The sequence below is a fragment of the Emys orbicularis genome, chromosome 8 (assembly GCF_028017835.1).
Source record: "Emys orbicularis isolate rEmyOrb1 chromosome 8, rEmyOrb1.hap1, whole genome shotgun sequence".
NCBI lineage: Eukaryota > Metazoa > Chordata > Testudines > Emydidae > Emys > Emys orbicularis.
The window spans coordinates 37,130,300-37,148,515 of record NC_088690.1 but is presented as its reverse complement, the minus strand read 5'-3'; the positions used below and the strand labels follow the sequence as shown (position 1 = coordinate 37,148,515).

General features: G+C 36.5%; 1 protein-coding gene across 3 annotated transcripts in view; it reads right to left on the bottom strand.

Annotated features, from left to right (window-relative positions):
• The window catches only part of PTBP2 (polypyrimidine tract binding protein 2), an 83,241-nt gene that overhangs the window by 32,933 nt on the left and 32,092 nt on the right, over positions 1–18,216 (bottom strand). For 2 of the 3 annotated variants that reach the window (XM_065409029.1, XM_065409030.1), the window contains exons 4-7: positions 7,981–8,153; positions 7,289–7,432; positions 3,150–3,314; positions 2,959–3,069 (exon numbers count right to left, since the gene is read on the bottom strand). In XM_065409029.1, the coding sequence (XP_065265101.1) occupies positions 2,959–3,069; positions 3,150–3,314; positions 7,289–7,432; positions 7,981–8,153 (593 nt within the window). Of the gene's footprint in view, positions 1–2,958; positions 3,070–3,149; positions 3,315–7,288; positions 7,433–7,980; positions 8,160–18,216 lie in introns of those variants that run through there. The other variant, XM_065409031.1, reaches the window with a different exon arrangement.

Here is an 18,216-nt window from a genome sequence, read left to right as displayed (position 1 = left end):
GGGCACCTTCAAGAATACTGAAACCTTATCTCTTCTGAGGTTGGCCAGAATCTTTGCAAGTACTGATGGAGAGCAGAGGTACTGATGGATAAGCATATAGGACCCTCCACATTCACAGTATGGAGACGGGATCCTGACAAATATGGTCACCTCCTGGTATCATATGGAGAAATCCTTGATCCAGGGACCACTTGTAGCATATGTTCTTCTCCAGGAAAATGGGAAATCCAAGACAAAGCCTGCTTTTGCATCTACTATGCTTCCTGACACAAGAGCTGCAATCCAGAGGTCCCTGCTTGCTTATACAGAAATAATAGCCTATTTAAAAAAAGATCACCTTTAGGATTCTCAATGTCTGAAAATCCTTAGTCCATTCCAGGGTGACTACATCTCTTACACATTATAAAATTACATTAGTTAAAACTAGAAATCTAGTCCTAGCAGAAGAAGATCCATAGCCTATCATCAGGGAGGAGTTGCCCTGAAGTTATCATTCAGATGGGATGGGAAAGTCCCTCTGGAACTTGCTTCCACTACGATTTAGGTTTTAATGAGGTTATCCATATGGAGATATGTCACAAGTACTATGCATACAGTTAGGGATAACCATAACACTCACAAGTATGGTTCAAAATGACCAGCTATGACAAATCTTCTTACTAGACGTATGATGTCCTCAAACGGTGTTGACAAACTATTTTGGGGGCTCCTACATGGCAGTATCCTTGAATTAGCCCATCATCCAGAAGGGGAGACATATGCACTCCAGCCTGGCTCCAGGTAGGCCCCGACTACTGTCATTAAAATATGGAATACTCATACAAGTCTCAATGTCAATACAGAGAACTGGCAATGCTGTTCCTCTATAAATCTTAGGGTATGTCTACACTGCAATCAGATACCCACAGTTGGCCCGTGCCAGCTGACTCGTGCTCAAGCTAAGACATTTGGGCATAGACATTTGGGCTTGGCTGGAGCCCAAGCTCTGGGTCCCTCCCCCGCTCACAAGGTCTCAGAGCCCAGGCTACCTCCTGAGCCCAAACATCTACATTGCAATTAAGCAGCCCCTTAGCCCAAATCCCGTACGCCTGAGTCAGCTGGCATGGGCCAGCCTTCGGTGTCTAACTGCAATGTAGACGTCCCCTAAGACAATGTTTGTGACTGAAATGTATCACTTTGTGCATGTCAGCATCTGAAAGGTCCAGAAGCCTTCCTCTAAAAGAGACATGATAGCTCAGAGTACACCAGAGTCTTGTCTCAGTGTTTTTTCACTTCACTTCAGTTGCAGATATCATGATCCAATCCAGAGGTGGTGATAAAAACATAGATCAGCATGTCCAGAATCTATTCCAAGAGGAAATGACATTTTCATGGAAAACAAGTGGTAGAGGAATGCATTTTTCACTATTTATGCTATCTGAATGAGTGAAGTTCCATAGGGCCAGAGGCTTCATAGCACACATTCTTGTCAATACCTCACTATTTTCTTCACAACACTCAGATAAATACCATCTCTTCCAAGTACTTACATCACTTGAGTTTTTCAAATTGCTCTTTAAGTTCCTTACTAAGTCTTCAATTTCTGTTAAGGTCACATTCTCATTTCCTTTGAAGTGTGCCACTGGAAAATTAATTTCCCATTATCTTCTATAGTAAGAATGATGGAAAAATCATTTAACAACTTCACTATCTCATCATGCTTTTCAACTGACCCCCAGGCAGCCCACTAGTTTTTTAGAAGGCCTCGTCACACAGTCTTCTTACTTCTAATGTACTTCAAATGTATTTAAATAAGGGCAAGTCATTTCTTGTTCTCTTTTGTCTCCTTTCCAGTCAATTTTCAATTTAGCTGGCACAGTCTGTGATGCTCAAGACAGATTTTGGCTTTTTAAAGGATTTTTTTTAACCCAATACTTTAACACTAAAAACTGTACTCATTCATTTTACTTACACAGTGTGGTCCTGATATCTGATTGGGCCCTATAGGTGCTACCACAACACACAAAACAACAATTATTAGGGTATACATTATCTCTGTATGAAAAAGATTACTCTCTTTAAAAAGCCGGGGAAGAGTTTAGGACATTACTAAGATTAGCAATGTCTTATACTAACACATTTTTCAAATATCTCTTGTAAGCCACACAGGATAAATATGAAATTAAAGAATCAGGGTTAGCTTAAGTTTGGTTAAGGAATACATGTGCAGTAAAGAAAGGCCCTGACTAGCAAGTTGAAGGCAGGGCTTGAAAATACTAAATTATAAGGCCAGAAGGAATGATGTAGAGAGGATGTCTGGTTCAAAGAATAACTAATAAGATATGGGGAAGTTTCTAAAAAGAAGGCCTCTGACGTTTAGGGGGGACTGCGCATGGTTTTAAATCAGACAAAAGGAATCTGTCTTAAAAGAAGCCAGCATAAGCCTTCCCACCCTGCATACCGGTGTTAAAGCCTACATAAATCGAGATGCAATGGAAAAACTGCTCGTCAGCAAGAAGGAGGGGAGGAAAGGACTTGGGAAGAAAGGAGGTTGTAAATCTTATGTGGATTAAGACTAGAACTAAGGATGAATTGTCTCAAACTGTTTTTTTATCTGAAGTTAGTAATTGGCAGTGACTTTACATGATTGTTGAAGGGTATAAAAAAATAAACTCTTAAAGGGTTCATTGCTAAATAACCATCTTGGAATCAATATGGATGTAAGCATCCTGGGGTTTAGCCCATTTGCAAATATCTTACTCAAATGCTTATAAATGTTTACTACATCCAAACAGTAACAAAACTGCTTATTATTTATGCGTTTTAGGCAAGTTTAGAGCAATTGTATAAATACCATTTGGCCTTCAGATTTAATAAAGGAATGTATGGTTAAATCAATGTCATAGTAATATCCTGCACAAATAATAATAATTCCATCACCATAGGATATCACTAGTCCAAAAGTAATTTTGTACTTACCAATTTTGCTTGCTGTGCATTTACTGGATCACCATATTGCAGTAAAGCTTGAAATTGGTTATTCTTTGTGAATGTGATTATTTTCAACACAGCACCAAATTTAGAGAATATCTGTCAAAAATAACAAGACTATATGTATAGAAATGTATTACAAATCATATAAACTAAAGTTACATAGACAACTGGCTTACTTGGTGAAGAACATCCAGGGTTACAGGGTAGTACATGTTGTCAATAATTATTCTAAGTACTGGACTCTGAGCTGGAGTCACGGCACTCTCACTAACAGTAGTTCCACTAATGGGAGTATTTGTTGTCTGTACTGCTGTCACTGCCTGAAGAACAGCTTGAGCCCGCTAAATAAAAAGAAAAAATATGTATTATAAACAAAGTATTTCAAGAAAAAAGGTTCAGAAGCTTATAGATATATTCATATTGTTACTACCAATATATATTCAGTTACCTTTGGCACAATAAAAGTTCACCTCTTTAAAAATATACCTACTGACGTAACAATAGAATGATAAACATTTTAGATATTCCTTCAGTGGTATGGCAGCAAAACTAAACTATCTACTAGATCTAGACAATAAAGTGCAATGCCAAATTAGGGTAGTATAATGGAAACCACCATAATCTACTACCAGGGGAGAAGGCAGTAGCACTGAAAATAATGATTGGTTCTTACTGAACAACAGGAAGTGGCTTCAAACGAAGCCAATATCTGGCCTTTCTAGCAGCAAGTATGGTGCTCTACTAGTAGGACAAAAGTGAGCTTTTGGGGGATTTCAGAAGAATATTTCCACAGGTTACAATGAGGAGTAAAACAACAACAAAAAACAAAACTACAGAATCATAATGTGATTTACTGAATAACTGAAGTTTTTTTTTTAATATTTCCAAAATTCATATTAGAGTTAATCAAAACAATAGTGAAATATTAAGCAAAAGGTTCTGATAGGAAAAGATAATGCAAGTATGGTACTTCAAAAATATTCCAATTTGTGTTTTAATGAAATAATACACAGTAACTGAACAAAGTCAGAATGAAGTGGTCACAGATAAGCAAACTACAGTTTGTATTATCCATCCTCTTTAAAAACAAAAATCCCAAGAGTTTCTTAAAGCAACAAGCACAGTTTTAAAAATTCTTACGATAATCACATAGTAACAACACATGAGCACACATCTACATAACTACTTCTATTGCCAATTGATCAAATTTTAAAAGGGTTAGATGATTTTCTGAGGAAAAAATGCATAAAAGATGGTTTTCATTTCATATGTTTTATTATAGTACCTTTAAGAAGTGAAACAATACACAACAGAAAAGACAAAAGTGTGCATGCCAGGAAAATAAATAAATCAATCATCGACATATGAATGCATACTGCATATTCTAAAGGTATTACCAGAGACAATACACAACTGCAGATCCCACAACTTACATGATATTCCTCACACTGAAACGAATTAAGGAATAAGGAAAGTAAGAAAAAAAGACCTGGTGAACACTACTTGGGACAAGAAAGTTTACTGTATCATGTCAAGTATTAGTTAATGCTACTCTGACAAAAATATTTTGAAGACAATGTTAATTTCTTTTTAAAAACACATGAAATACATCACTTTTAACCCAATCAAACATTTGGTTGAGTTACTTCATTGTTTCAGTCTTCTAATTTTTAAATAAATAGTAATGTGTCAATTAAAATGTATGTCTGAGAATAATCTGGGGAAAAGTTTTTGCAAGTTCTGGTCCTTAGGTTGTACAACAAACTTTTACTCACACAAGTGAGCTCAATCAGGACTATTCAAGTAAGGAAGGATTGGTCTGATCTGGCTTTCTACATCAGAGCCTGAAAACACTCTTTCTTCAGTGTGTGCTTATTCCTTACATTTAATTGCACTAAGGTCAACTGGACTGCATACCAGAGCAAGCATGGTTGTTGGAATAAGCATTTGCAGTGTAGGGCCTACAGCTTAGAAATTACAAGAACAATGGATTGTTTTGGAGGAGGAAAAAATTCAGTTTAATTTTTAATATTTGTATAGAAACCCTACTTTTGAAGGTGTTTGAGAAAATGTAATGTTGAATAGGCAAAATCAGCTGCATATTTAACTTATGAAGTATTACATAAAATGGATTTCTTTTCAAGTTTCTACCACATTTGACTATTTCACCTTTGATCCTAGGAACATCATAATACATAAGCTTATAAAAATACAAAGTCTATATTAAAACATTTCATTCTGACAAACTGACAATCAAGGAGATTCACAGTTATGGCAGTCATTCTGTTCTTAACTCACCTAGTTGTGCCTAGGTACTGCAGCACACAAGGTAAAAAATGTTTGTTTTAAATCTGAACTTTAATGTTATTTTGTTGTTCTGTTTACATGTCTTTTAGGACAAAATATCTTTACAAAATTATTAAAATGACATGAAACATTCAAATGACTTTTACATCTATTCTTTTAGTCAGGCATAAACCTATTGTGATTAGACTTTTTCATAAATAACCATGTTGCTGACAACCAATCATGGGAAATTCATAGAGTCATAAATGCAACTTGTTTTTACTTTCAGAGTTCAAAAACTTGGCTGTTTAAGGTACCCCATCTTTTCTAATTACAGCTCCCTCTCTCATCCCTTTAGCTTAACCATTTGTACTTTTCACCTTTTTCATATTTCATCTTTGCAATGAATCTACTGACCCTCATTTTCTTTGCATTTCTCTGTCTCGAATGTAAGGAAAGGCTCATTTTAAAAATGAAACCGGCTAGCTTTCAAATGTAACCTTCAAATTTTGGTAACAAAATTATGTGGTGAATGCCCCACCAGACCAGACTTAATGGGATATTCTGCACATGACCCGCGAATAACTCCTTTTTAGTTTTCCAGCACATTACTACACTGTCCATCCCCATCATAGCCAACTGGCTCCTGCTCTGTATATTTCTCCATCAGGCTGGTGATGTCACAGAATATTTACAGCATTGTACTGTCAATTAATTTATTATAAATAAAAAATGGTTAAAATAAGGGTGCTTGCAAGACTGAGCCAACTTAGTGCTAAAACAAAGGTGGTATGGAAGCAAGGATACTGCCAAAAGGCTGACATTGCCACAGGACCCCAAAGAAAATGAAAGGCAAATACATGACTGATAGTGTTCCTATTGTTTAAAGTTGTACATGAATCCACCACTTATTGCCCACGCTGGTGGCATGTTTTATTATTCCCTTTACAAACTTCATTCTATTTACCTTTAAGTACCCATTTCTTACAGCTGGCACTTTTTAAACGTACAATTTAAAATATTTCTTTAATGGATAGGAGAATACTCAGAGCTCCAAAAGATCTAGTATGTTTGTAGTGCCAGGCAGGGAAATTAATACTGAACTAAATTTTAGCAGAAAGCAAAAATATCAACCAGAGGGTTCCAGAAAACTTCTCTTAAAAACATAATAAAAAAAATAATTTGCCATTAACACACTATTATACTAGAAATGACTTAAAGTCATTTCTAGTATAATAGAGAGTAATAGAAACTGTAGATTGTCACAACAGACAGCATTAGTCTGATCGAAAAGGGAACACAAGAATGAACATGAATATATTAACATTTGAACAGTGAAGGGTCAATGCTTCTTTTCCCCATTCTTTGTAGGATACAGCAACCTCAAATACTAAGAAGACCTTTACCGCCCCTGCTATGTTATCGTTGAAACAGTTCCAAGTTCTATTAAAAAAAATGTATTACAACTGTTTTGAAAGAATAATCGGTTCTACACACATCCAAGATCAAACAACAAAATTCTCAGTTACTGAATACATTTTTCCCAGGGTGATCATTAATGCATTTTTCTTCAGGAACTGTCCAGTGGGAAGAGCAGACCAAACAAACTGAGGTTATCAATACTATCGAATTTATGATTCAAAACACTGGGAGTAGGACTCTGCATTAGTGATGGGGCAATTCCATATGGTACTGAACTCTCAAATGTGCCAGAAGCAAGAAACTTAAAGTTTTAGTCATGTAACTTCTAAACCAAGAGTCAATATTAAGACTTATTTTATGAAAAAAATTCAAATTTAATTAGAAACAATTAACCATGAAATACATTAATAAAATTCTAACATGTAATTGCAACATGTACAGTTCCAAACTCTATGTCTTTTATAATATCTCAATAAACTGCAGCTATTAGAAATAAAGTTTAGTTTATACAAAAATATATTCATGGCTACATAGTGTATAGTTGAATGTATGCTAAGCTTAATTTGCTATTGTATGCATTCGTTATACTCCATAACAGTAAATATACCTGATTTAGTGTATTATCAGTCTTTAGCTCTTTATGATTAGAATACTGAATATAGATGGGTTGGTTACGAAGATGAGGTGTCACAGCAGAATAGTAATTAACCATAGTGATAGCTGCTTCTTCTGTTGCCAGCTCCAAAAAAGCCTATAATGTAAGAATTAAAAAAAAAAAAAAATAGTATTTACACACTATTTACACTTTGTATTGCTAGAATAAAACACATTCACATAATGAAGGGATCTGATAAGATTTCTAGTTTTCATGTTTTGCCCCCCAAAAAACCCAAACAAACAAACAAAACTAAGCTCTCTGGAATGGGTCTGTAGTTGGCAAATAAACCCCATATCTTCAAAGACATCATTTTAAGTCTGCCCAGTTTAGCAAACTGGGGTTTGTGCACATAAAACGATACCTTTGAAGAGGTTGGCCTAAACAGTTAGCTTGAAAGCCATATTTTTTGAGTGTCATCTGCTCTGAACTATTAGCCCTTCACTGCTTTCTAATATAAAATAGACTAGAAATAGTATGGAGCACATGAAAGAGGAATGCAAATTGAAAGAATGCAAGGCTTTTCATTTTAATTATTTACCATTACATCCGGATTTATCTCAGTAAGATTTTACCAGTATATTTGGAATTAAAAAATACTTAATCATTGTACTATAAATGGAACTCTGAAACAAGAAGAATACCTGATTTTTTCCTTTTAGCATCAGGATGTTGGTTACCTTACCAAAAGGTAAGCCTAAAGCAATAACTTCTGTTTCTGTCACTTCACCAGGCAATTTCCTGATATGAAGAACACGAGAAGGAGCCCCATCCATTTTATCCTCTGCTTTGAATTTCTTGTTGTCATTACCATTGGCTGAAAGACATTTTTAAACTCCATTTCATATTTACAAGTCAGTAATATTTTAGAAAATATCCACATAAGCAAACTTTTCAAATAAGATGCGCTTTGTACTTGATGCTAAATATTCAAGTCATCATGTGAGCTATGCACCCTTCCATTCATGTCAGCAAAGCCATTTAACATTTACCTACAATTTCTAAAGGAACTAACAAGCAGATGAAAACGTGAAACTGTCAGAGGTCGTATGACCAAGTTTGTGGAGAACAAATGTGATGCCAGAGGACCAGAGACAAACCTATGTAATTGATAAACAAGTCCAGTTAATTTCACTTTGATTGTGAAAAAAACCCTAGAATAAATCGATAGGCAGGCACTTATGTAAAAAAAATCCTCTCAGAGCCCAGCCTGAGTAATAAGAGTTGTTGTTGGAGAATTCCACAAAGGGAAGAGAATGGAGAAGTCCACCATCTTCAACTCTTCAGAGCAGTGAGGGTAGCTCTCAGTCATAACTACAGCATTATATTCATATATTAAAGTCAGAGGGAATCATTAGGCTCTCTAGTCTACCCACATGTATAAAATGGCCATAGAATTTCACTCATTTACCCCTGTACTGAGCCCAATAACTCGTATTTGATTAACTCATAAAGGCATCCAGTCTCGATTTAAAAACATCAAAAGCTGGAGAACTCCACACTTCATTTGGTAGTTTGTCCCAATGAACCTCCACTGTTAAAAATTTGTACCTTATTTCTAATTTGTATTTGTATGGCTTTAACTTCCAGCCATTGGTTCTTGTTATGCCTTTCTCTGCTACATTAAAGAACCCTATAGTGCTTTATAGTCTCCCTGTGAAAATACTTATACACTAAACATAGACTTTAAGGCCAGAAGGGACCATCATGATCATGTAGTCTGACCTCCGGCACAAAAACTTACCCACCTACACCTCATATCACCTCTCATTTTCTTTATGATAAATTAACCAGATTGAGCTTAAGTCTCACAGTAAGGCACTTTTCCAGGCCTCAAACTGTTTCTCTCTCTTCTCTGCACCCTCTTCAATTATTCAACATCCTTTTTAAAATGTAAACAGCAGAACTGGATGCAGTATTCCAGTAGTGGCACCCCCACTGATGGAGTGGGAAGGGAGAATCCACACAGTGGTAGATGCTTTGCCCCGACCTCTGAGGGTATGTCTACACTGCAAAGAAAATCTCATGCCTGGCCCATACCAGCCGACTCGGGCTCTCAGGGCTTGGGCTGTGGGGCTGTTTCACTGCTGTGGAGACTTCCGAGCTTGGGCTGGCGCACGAGCTCTGGAACCCTTCCACCCTTCAACTAGGGCCATGAGCTATTCTGGTGTCTATACAGAGAATTATTCACTAATAGGACAAGCAGTAATACCAGAGCTAAGAAAAAATATTTGTAGGGGTTTCCCCCCCCCCCCCAATGAATAAAAATTAAGCTGGCAAAACTCCTGAAATTAAGCAAGTTTAAAAAAAAATTCATGATTACTCTATGAAAATTTAGTGTAAAAGACATTTTCTAATAAAATGCAAAAAAAAAAAAAAATCAAGTTACATTGTTTCATTTTGACTATGTACTATTGAGTCCAGTTTCCTGACTGTGTTAACAAAAGCTATTCTGACTCATTGACAGATAGGGTTTATGCATCATGGGTGGACTCTATGCCAGCCCATAACGAGGCTCTGTCAGTGTGAACAGCAGGGAGTTGATGCTACACTTGTTGTAACGTGGGTTTCTAAGGGCCCAAAGTCTTTTAAGGAAAGTGTTAAGTATCACTTCACGGATAGTAATTCCAGGGAGCATTATTTGACTTCATATGTGTTATGTGCCAAGTTATCATATTTATGCAGAAATATGCAAATTGTTGATCTATATTAATAAAGAGCATTTGTCAAACTTCTGAAAATTTCAGGAAAATGAAAACTACTGTGCTCCCTTCAGTCCTACCATATGTTAAAAACATACCCATAATTTAGATTTTTTATTAAATTAAGCTACATCTTAAAATACATCTTTACATGTTTAATTAAAGAATAAAGTATATTCAATATGGGATGTTAAGAAACGCTTGCATAAAATTATTTATGTAAAGTGGAAGAAGATTTTCAAGTTTCCAATAGTTTTACTTACTAGTGATTGTTTTATATTTGTTACATCTAAGTGGAAATTTTTTCTTTATACCAAACAACCCAATGTACTTTTAAATTAGTTAGCGGTAGGATGAAAGAGCTTGTTGTTTAGCAAGCACTCAGATTTTCATACATAGTTTTCTCCTTTCTTACATGTTTTAATAAGCAGTAACATTATTAACAATGCTGACATTTAAACTACTATTACTGGCATCTGAGTTAGCACTGATAGAAAAGAATAGGGCAGTTCACACCTCAAAGTTTCATTTCAGGCTCTCTGCAAACTCAGGCAGAGATCCCTGCATTTGTTACAAAAATGTCTCATTTTGAAGGTTTTCTTAGCAACCAGAACAGCCAGAAACTAACTTTATTTGTTTTTAAGGACTATGAAATCTGGGACTGAAAATGAAATATGGGACTCGGGAGTACAATTGAGAGGTCAGTCCATACTCCCTCATCTCCAGCTAGTGCTTCACAAATCTACAAGGGTACATGCAAAACACTTTGGAAACACTGTATTAAAGGAAATATAATTTTATTTTAACATTGTGTGCATATTTTAATTATTATTTTTTATTGATCTTGTAGAAATGGAAGGGTAAATTTAAGATTAGATTTCAAACCCAATATACAAACTTTTAGCCTTTCAAATGATTGTTTGCTCTCCCCACACTTTGAAGTTGCTTGATATTAGAGTTATATCTAGAGTCCTAAGTATAATAATGAACTTTTGTTCTGGTCATTTTATCTTTGCATAGATACTCTGTGAGAAATTCCAGGCTCCTGATTGTTTAAAATTAAAACATACAGAGATTCCCTTTAACTTGTGGCTCAGAGTGTGAAATGGATGGTTGTCTCCACCTCAGCTCATCAAATGAGGAGAGTGTTGCATGTAACAACAGAAAGCAGTTTACCCAACACCTCATGGAAAAGGATGGAGTTCCAACAGATGATAAGAAATGCAGTTTCTCAAAAATTCTAATTTCACCTGCTAACAGAAAGCAGAGATGTCTTGCTTCTTCCCTCTCTTTGCCAGCCAGCAGAAACCAATGTGTTTTATATGAGTCATGGATTGAATAACACTGTCCTTTGTAAATTTTTACAAAGTATGTATTAAAGTGAACTTTCAAAATAAAAATATTGAGTTTGAAAATATGAAATTCATTCAGTTTTCAAAACAATTATTAGAAGCATTTGGCACTGAAGGAAACCTCTCCACCTTACTCTGCATGGTCTCTCACTTACCATTTTAAATGATACTTCTCAACAGGAGATAAAGTTTAATGATATATTGTGGGGGAAAAGGGAATGATGATCCCATTTTAATACATGAAAAAACAGATGTTGTTCAAAGCCGCTGGAAGGTGAACTCAATTATGGTTAGAAAATGTTCAATCATTTTAACAATGGTATACCTACGTAATCAACCACTGAATGGCTGTAGCAATTATGTACTGTGGCTCATCTCAATCACAGACAGATTAAGGAAACAACAGGCCAGCCTAAAAGGTCTTCCCTGATGCAACAGGCTAAGAAGTAAATAGGGGCAAGCCAGGAGAAATGTCAGTGTTTCAATTCTGCCAAAAATTACAATTACAGTATTTGGCACGTTAAATAGTTGACTGGCTTCAGGCCTGTATTATCATGAAATCTAACTTTTACCAGATCTGAAAAGCCTAATCAGTTTAACCTCCTCCCCCACTGCTATTTTCTGGACAAGATAAAAATTAATGTTCACAAGGAAAAATATGTGCAACTCACTGTGGAAAAGCATCATCTAAAAGGATCATCCAAATGATCATTGTTACTAAGCTGAATTATTTGTTTAGTATTATCCCTGTTCCCAATTCCAAACAAATCCCATCTTCAAAAGACACATCTACAGGATGGGAAAATTCCAAAGCTCTCGCTAGGTAAAATGTACTCAATATTCAGTTACATACCATTTAGTAATCTGTTAGTTAAAAGTAATCTCTACAATAGCCAAAATTATTATCACTTGGAATTTCACTGAACACCACACACCCACACCCACACACCCACCCCTTCTCAAAAGTACTGTCATCACTTTTCCAAATCTATACACAGAACTCCATGATGCTGAATAACCAGCAACAATTTAAGAGACTGATGGGTGTGCTATACATATGCTACTATTTTAAGTCTATTAGATGCATAAAACTCCTTGGGGCTTAATCCCCTCCCAAAGATTAGAAACATTCTGTTTATTTAGCATAAACTGAGTTCTTGAAGTTGCCTGTTTAAGAATAGTCAGGACCTTTCACTCCTTCAGCAAGGTATTGATAATTCCTATGAAGGGCAAAACAACCACTTGCTTTCTTTTAAGCAACCAAGAGGGTCAGGGATCAGATCCAAAGAACAGAGAATCATACACATCCTCAATAAAAGCCATGTTAAATGCAACCAATAGATGACAGATCATCCGGAACATGTGGCTCTCAATCATACAGGCTGCAGAGACCGTCCTGGAGCCAACTCAGAAGTCAGAGCTGCTTTAGAAAGAAAACAGCTAATCCCAAAGCCCAGAATAATACCAAGCAATGAACAATGGGCCAACTTCATGTTGGAAATAGCTAAATTTGGAAAAAAAAAAAATTACTAGCATGAACTGTCACTTTTCCTTTTTTGTTGAAGAATTAAAAAAATCCAATTTTGTAAGTGTTCTGAGGTCAGAGCAATCTATGTTAGACAAAAATGTACTCCATCAGTAAAACTTTCTTATGGCAACTTAATTTAACGTTACTGTGAAAAACTGAGATGTAATTGAAGATTTAATCTGAAAATTAAATTAAAAAAATTAGACATCTCCTTGCTATGTTGTGATACAAATGACCCACTGTAACAAACATTTTCTCTTTCTTCCTCCTACAGTGAATGCCCTGCAGTTCCCTTACCCATATTTGCTCAGCCTCCATTACCTAGGTCTATAGCAACTTCTGTGTAGTTTGGGCAAGGGTTATGCCCTGGAAGAATACCTGTCTATTAAAAAAACTTTACTTTCACCTATTGTTTCTCTTGAGTTACAATTTACCATCTCAATCTTAACTATAATTCTCTTGTACATATGCACAAATATAACAGTTGATATTAGTTCATCGGCTAAAATCTGATAATTACAACTGGTGAACTCAAATAACCTCAATTTCTTCTAACTGACCTCCTCACACAGAAAGGACAAAAGAGTCAAATTTGGGATTTTTTCCCCCCTGTATTCAGCAGTCTGAATAAATCAAGATTCACATTTTCAGCTGAATAGAAACATAAAAATTAATTTTGTCAGGCACTACGTTACAAACATCTGTATTATACTGGATGCGTAATTAAATGATCCTGTTAAGATTGTAAATTAAATATTCCAGCATATTTCTTAATATGGATAATTAATTTTAATAGGTCTGATAAAGAGCCTGAAATTGGGAATAGGATCTCTCCCACGTACAAATAGGTTCCCAGAATGAGGCAACTGTGGAGATAAGTTATTATATTAATACTGCACACGGAAGTCTTCAAAAGATATCCTAAAGAGTTAGCTATTCTTTAGATGAAAACTGAATTTTTACTGTTTGACATTAAGATATAGAAAAAAGTCACTAGTGAAAATGCATTAAGCATAACTAAAATAACTGACCATGATTAATACCATAACATTTATTACAAGTTTTCAATCTGAAACCAAACAATGCAAATATCTAATAGTTAAATAAAATTAGTGTGACCTACTATACATTGGGGGAGCGTCTTGTTAACCCCCACATTCCTCATCTGTATTTAATTGTGATATTGCATATAAAGCATGCCATGTGAGATATCAGGAGAAAGGTTAGAATAGTGTCTTTCAGCAGATCAAATCTAAATATGTGTATTGCCAATGCATTTGAAATTATAAAAATTGTGTTGTATGGTTTTCACTAAAATATGCTGTGGGTTTGGGAGGCACCCAGATTGACAAGGGAGGTAACCAACAGCAAGGTAGGTGCTGTTGAACAGACATCACCAGCAATTGTCCAGCAAGGGAGCTACAATGCAATGACTCACCTGCATGAGGCCACACCAGGAGAATTGCTCAACCTTGCCTGGAGACTCAGCAATGCCCATGAAACATGCCTGTACTTGTGTTCTACAAGCACATGGACTAAGGGTATAAAACAGAAGACAGCGGCCACATGCTTGGCCTCCCCTGCCCCCACCTATGCTGCAAGCAACAAGGACACTGAGAAGACTTAAGACTCCAACAGAGGAGACTGGCCCAGGTTTCAAGGGTGAAATCTGTGTACTATGAACTGCAATATCCAGTGGGGTGAGAAAAACTGCTTAATCTAGATGTTGCCCAATCTAATAGAATTGAGAGTTTAGACTGCGTGCTTATATTTTATTTTATTTTGGTAACTAACTCTGACTTTTTGCCTATCACTTAAAATCTATCGTTTATAGTCAATAAGCTTATTTTACTGTTTATCTTTACCAGTGAGTTTGCCTGAAGTGTGTGGCAAATGTGCTCAGGTTTGCAAAGGCTGGTATATATATCCACTTTCTACTGATGAAGTGGTGAACCAATTAATAAATTTGTACTGCTCATCTTGAGCAATGCAAGATGATATATTCCTGAGGCAGTGCTAGGAGCCGGGGGGATTTGGCTGGTGCCTTTCTCTGTGTGATTCATGAGTGGCTCAGGGAGGATTCATGTAACCTAGCTGGGGTGGGGGGGCTCTACATGCAGTTGTGCTGAGTGATCATAGCGCCTGGAGGGGCTTGCTGCTTGTCACTAGCAAGGCATTGAGACACAGCCCAGACTGGAAAGAGTTAAGGGGCACAGCAGTCCCACGGTCCCTGGGTGCACCTCGGGGATCCTGTCATAATTAGTTTGTATCTAAAAGAGATACATGGACCTGAAGTTTTAAGTGTCACATCCAAGACACTTATCATACTTAGAGCAATGTTTCCCAACTGGTGTGCCGAGGCACACTGGTGTGCCGTCACGTCCAAACAGGTGTTCTGCAGAATTTTTTGAAAAACTGCAAGTGAGAACAAAGGGGGGTGGGGGGGAAGCTGCCTCACTGCCCCAGCTCCTCCAGGGGCAGAGCAATCAGAGCTCAAGCTCCCTCTCTTCCCCCCTCCCCTCCTGTGTGAGCAACGGGTCGCCTCCTCTGCCCCTCCCCTATCCACTGTCAGCTGCCAGCCAGAATGAGGACGAGCCCCTGGAGCTCAAGGTGTGCCATGGCAGAGAAAAGGTTGGGAACCACTGACTTAGAGGAAACGGAAAAGGAGCTGAGACTGCAAGTTTAAATTTCAAAAAAAGAAATAATTTTTGATTGCCAACGTGAGCTAGTGAACAGATTTACTTTTAACTTTCCTGAAAATTCTATCTTAAGTCTAGGAAGGGGTGTTGACACCAAGCTCAGTAGTGAAATACCGAACATACAAGAAAATGGATTTAATCTCCCCTATCATTTCAAATCTCATTGCAGACTTCATTATGGAGTCTCTACAGTCACCTCTTTAATGTACACACACTTTTTAGAGCAACTTGACATTTCGGGGAAAACGTTAGGGACACTTAGTCATCGTCACACAAACACTTCATGTAAATCAGTCCATTAAATAATGTGTATATTTACCAATATTGTGCATAGAACTATAAACTTCATCTTAAAAAATGTATATAGATTTAGCACTGCTACAAGTTTCCAGCCCTGGTAAATGAAGTCCTCCGCTTATCTATAGCACAGTGGCAGGGTAAGCGTCTCATATACATTGCCCTGCTAACATGCCTCAATCGGATCTGGAGCTACTTTCTTTACAGGTAAATAGCTGCCCATGCAGTTCCTGGCTTATCTGAATCTGTCAGTAAAAAGCAAAATGATGAGTTTATGATTTAGGAGTTGGAACACAGAGTCACACAACATCCATTATACGGTAACTTTCAGTCCCTACAGAGCCAAGCTGGATTCAAACTGGTGATCTTCACAGACCATTAGCAATATGTCAAGGCATCCACTTGTAATCACAACAGAGCCTATATAACTACTTTACCAACAACTGGGAATTTTGTTTAAAAAGACTATTTTTTACAGTTATAGTTTTACCTTTCGCCCAGATTTTTGAATAAAAAATGCTGTCTAAAGTTAAACTGCCAGCAGCAACTGTGAAATAAGGAAGGTCCAGTATGTCTGAAGAATAATTTTAATTCTAACTTTTAAGATCAACTTTGCACTGGAGTTATTTTTGAAAATTTTAAGCTACTTTATGAGACTTTTAAGCTACTTTTTTGTTCTGTAGAATGACTGTCTGCCCATTTATTTCCAAAATAAAATAAACTAATTGTGGGACTTTCCAAGCCAACATTTACTGTAATGGGAAAGCTCTTCATTTGCATAAAGTTGACCCAATCAATCCTCACTGGGTGATGTCAGTGACTTCAGAGTGACAGTGCCACATTCTGACTTGCCAAAGAACTTCTAAGGATAGGTTTTTGTGAGGAGAAGCCAGCCAGGCTGTCATCTTTAAGACCTGGAAGAAAAGGAGACTATATTGCTTCTGGCTATATGACGCCAGTCCATGCTGGCCAAGAACTATGTTTTCTCCATTCCCTGCCTGGCAACCAACCAAGGGGCAGGAGTCCAATAACTTGTAAAATCTAAGACTTGATAGCCACGAGGAATCAGCTTCTAATATTTCCCATCAACATTAACAAGCTGTGTTGAAAATGTTACCAGCTAATCATTATTAGCTTCCTGAAGATGCATGAAACCATAACAATGTAAATCATCTTCTATATGTTTCACACGTTTTGATTTTTTTTTTCCAGCAGGACAACACTCCTAGGTGGTCTGGTGTTCTCTCCTTATTAGGCACAGTTAAGTAAGTGTGTGTGTGATTATTTGTAAACCCACGTAGGGACAACTCCTAAAGTCAGCCACAGAAACAAAAATTAAATTAAGTACCTTTTCTAATTAAAAAAAATAAATAAATAAACTAATCTCACATGTAAATTTTATGGATTAAGATTATGTGCTTAAATCCTGATGAACTGTTCTCTTTACCTTAATTGTTTTATGTTTAACATGGAAGTGAATTGATCTTCACGGTGTGAGTCTTTTGACAAACATAAAATCATATAAATTGGGACTGAGAGTGGAAATGCCCTCCTATTTTGTGACTGACAGCTAAACAAAGACTGCCATTTTACAAGATTAAAAGAGTTACAAGCAATTGTTATCCTATTTGGCATTGTTTAATTAGATAAACAGATAATTAGATTTATTTGATTTGTTTAATATTACATAATTGTGATTATTCATTTTAGTTCATTAATAAACTATATATGATAGGAAAATTGTGTCTGATTGAGCAATTTACCAGATGTCAAGATAACAAGAACAGAAAAATCCAAGGCACAGATAATCGACCTAGTGGTGATGCACAGAACCTATCCTTTTACTGTTTCCAAATAAATGCTAATCAGAGGGGATCCCCTGGATATATTTCAACCACAAAATATGTTAAGAATATTAAGATTGCAAAGTCAGGCACTCAAAGATGGGAAATGCCAAAATTAAGGTTACCTATGTAACCTTAATTCTGCTCTCTTGAGAATATGCATTATGATAGTATGCAATCAAATAATTAGAGACTATTTTTTCCAGCATGTATCACAAACAGGGTTTGACGCCACACCTTCAGATTCATAGGATAGAGTTCTACCAATTGCTCTAAAGAAATAACTGGCAGTGGGTTTGTAGACAGCTACTAGAAGACATAGATGGCCAGCAATTTATACAACTGTTTATTAGACAGGAGTGGAATGTTGGGTATATCAGAATTCCTGGCTCAAGGAGGTAAATGTCTACCAGTTAAGCCAAACACATAGATTTTACACACACACTGACATAAAAGCT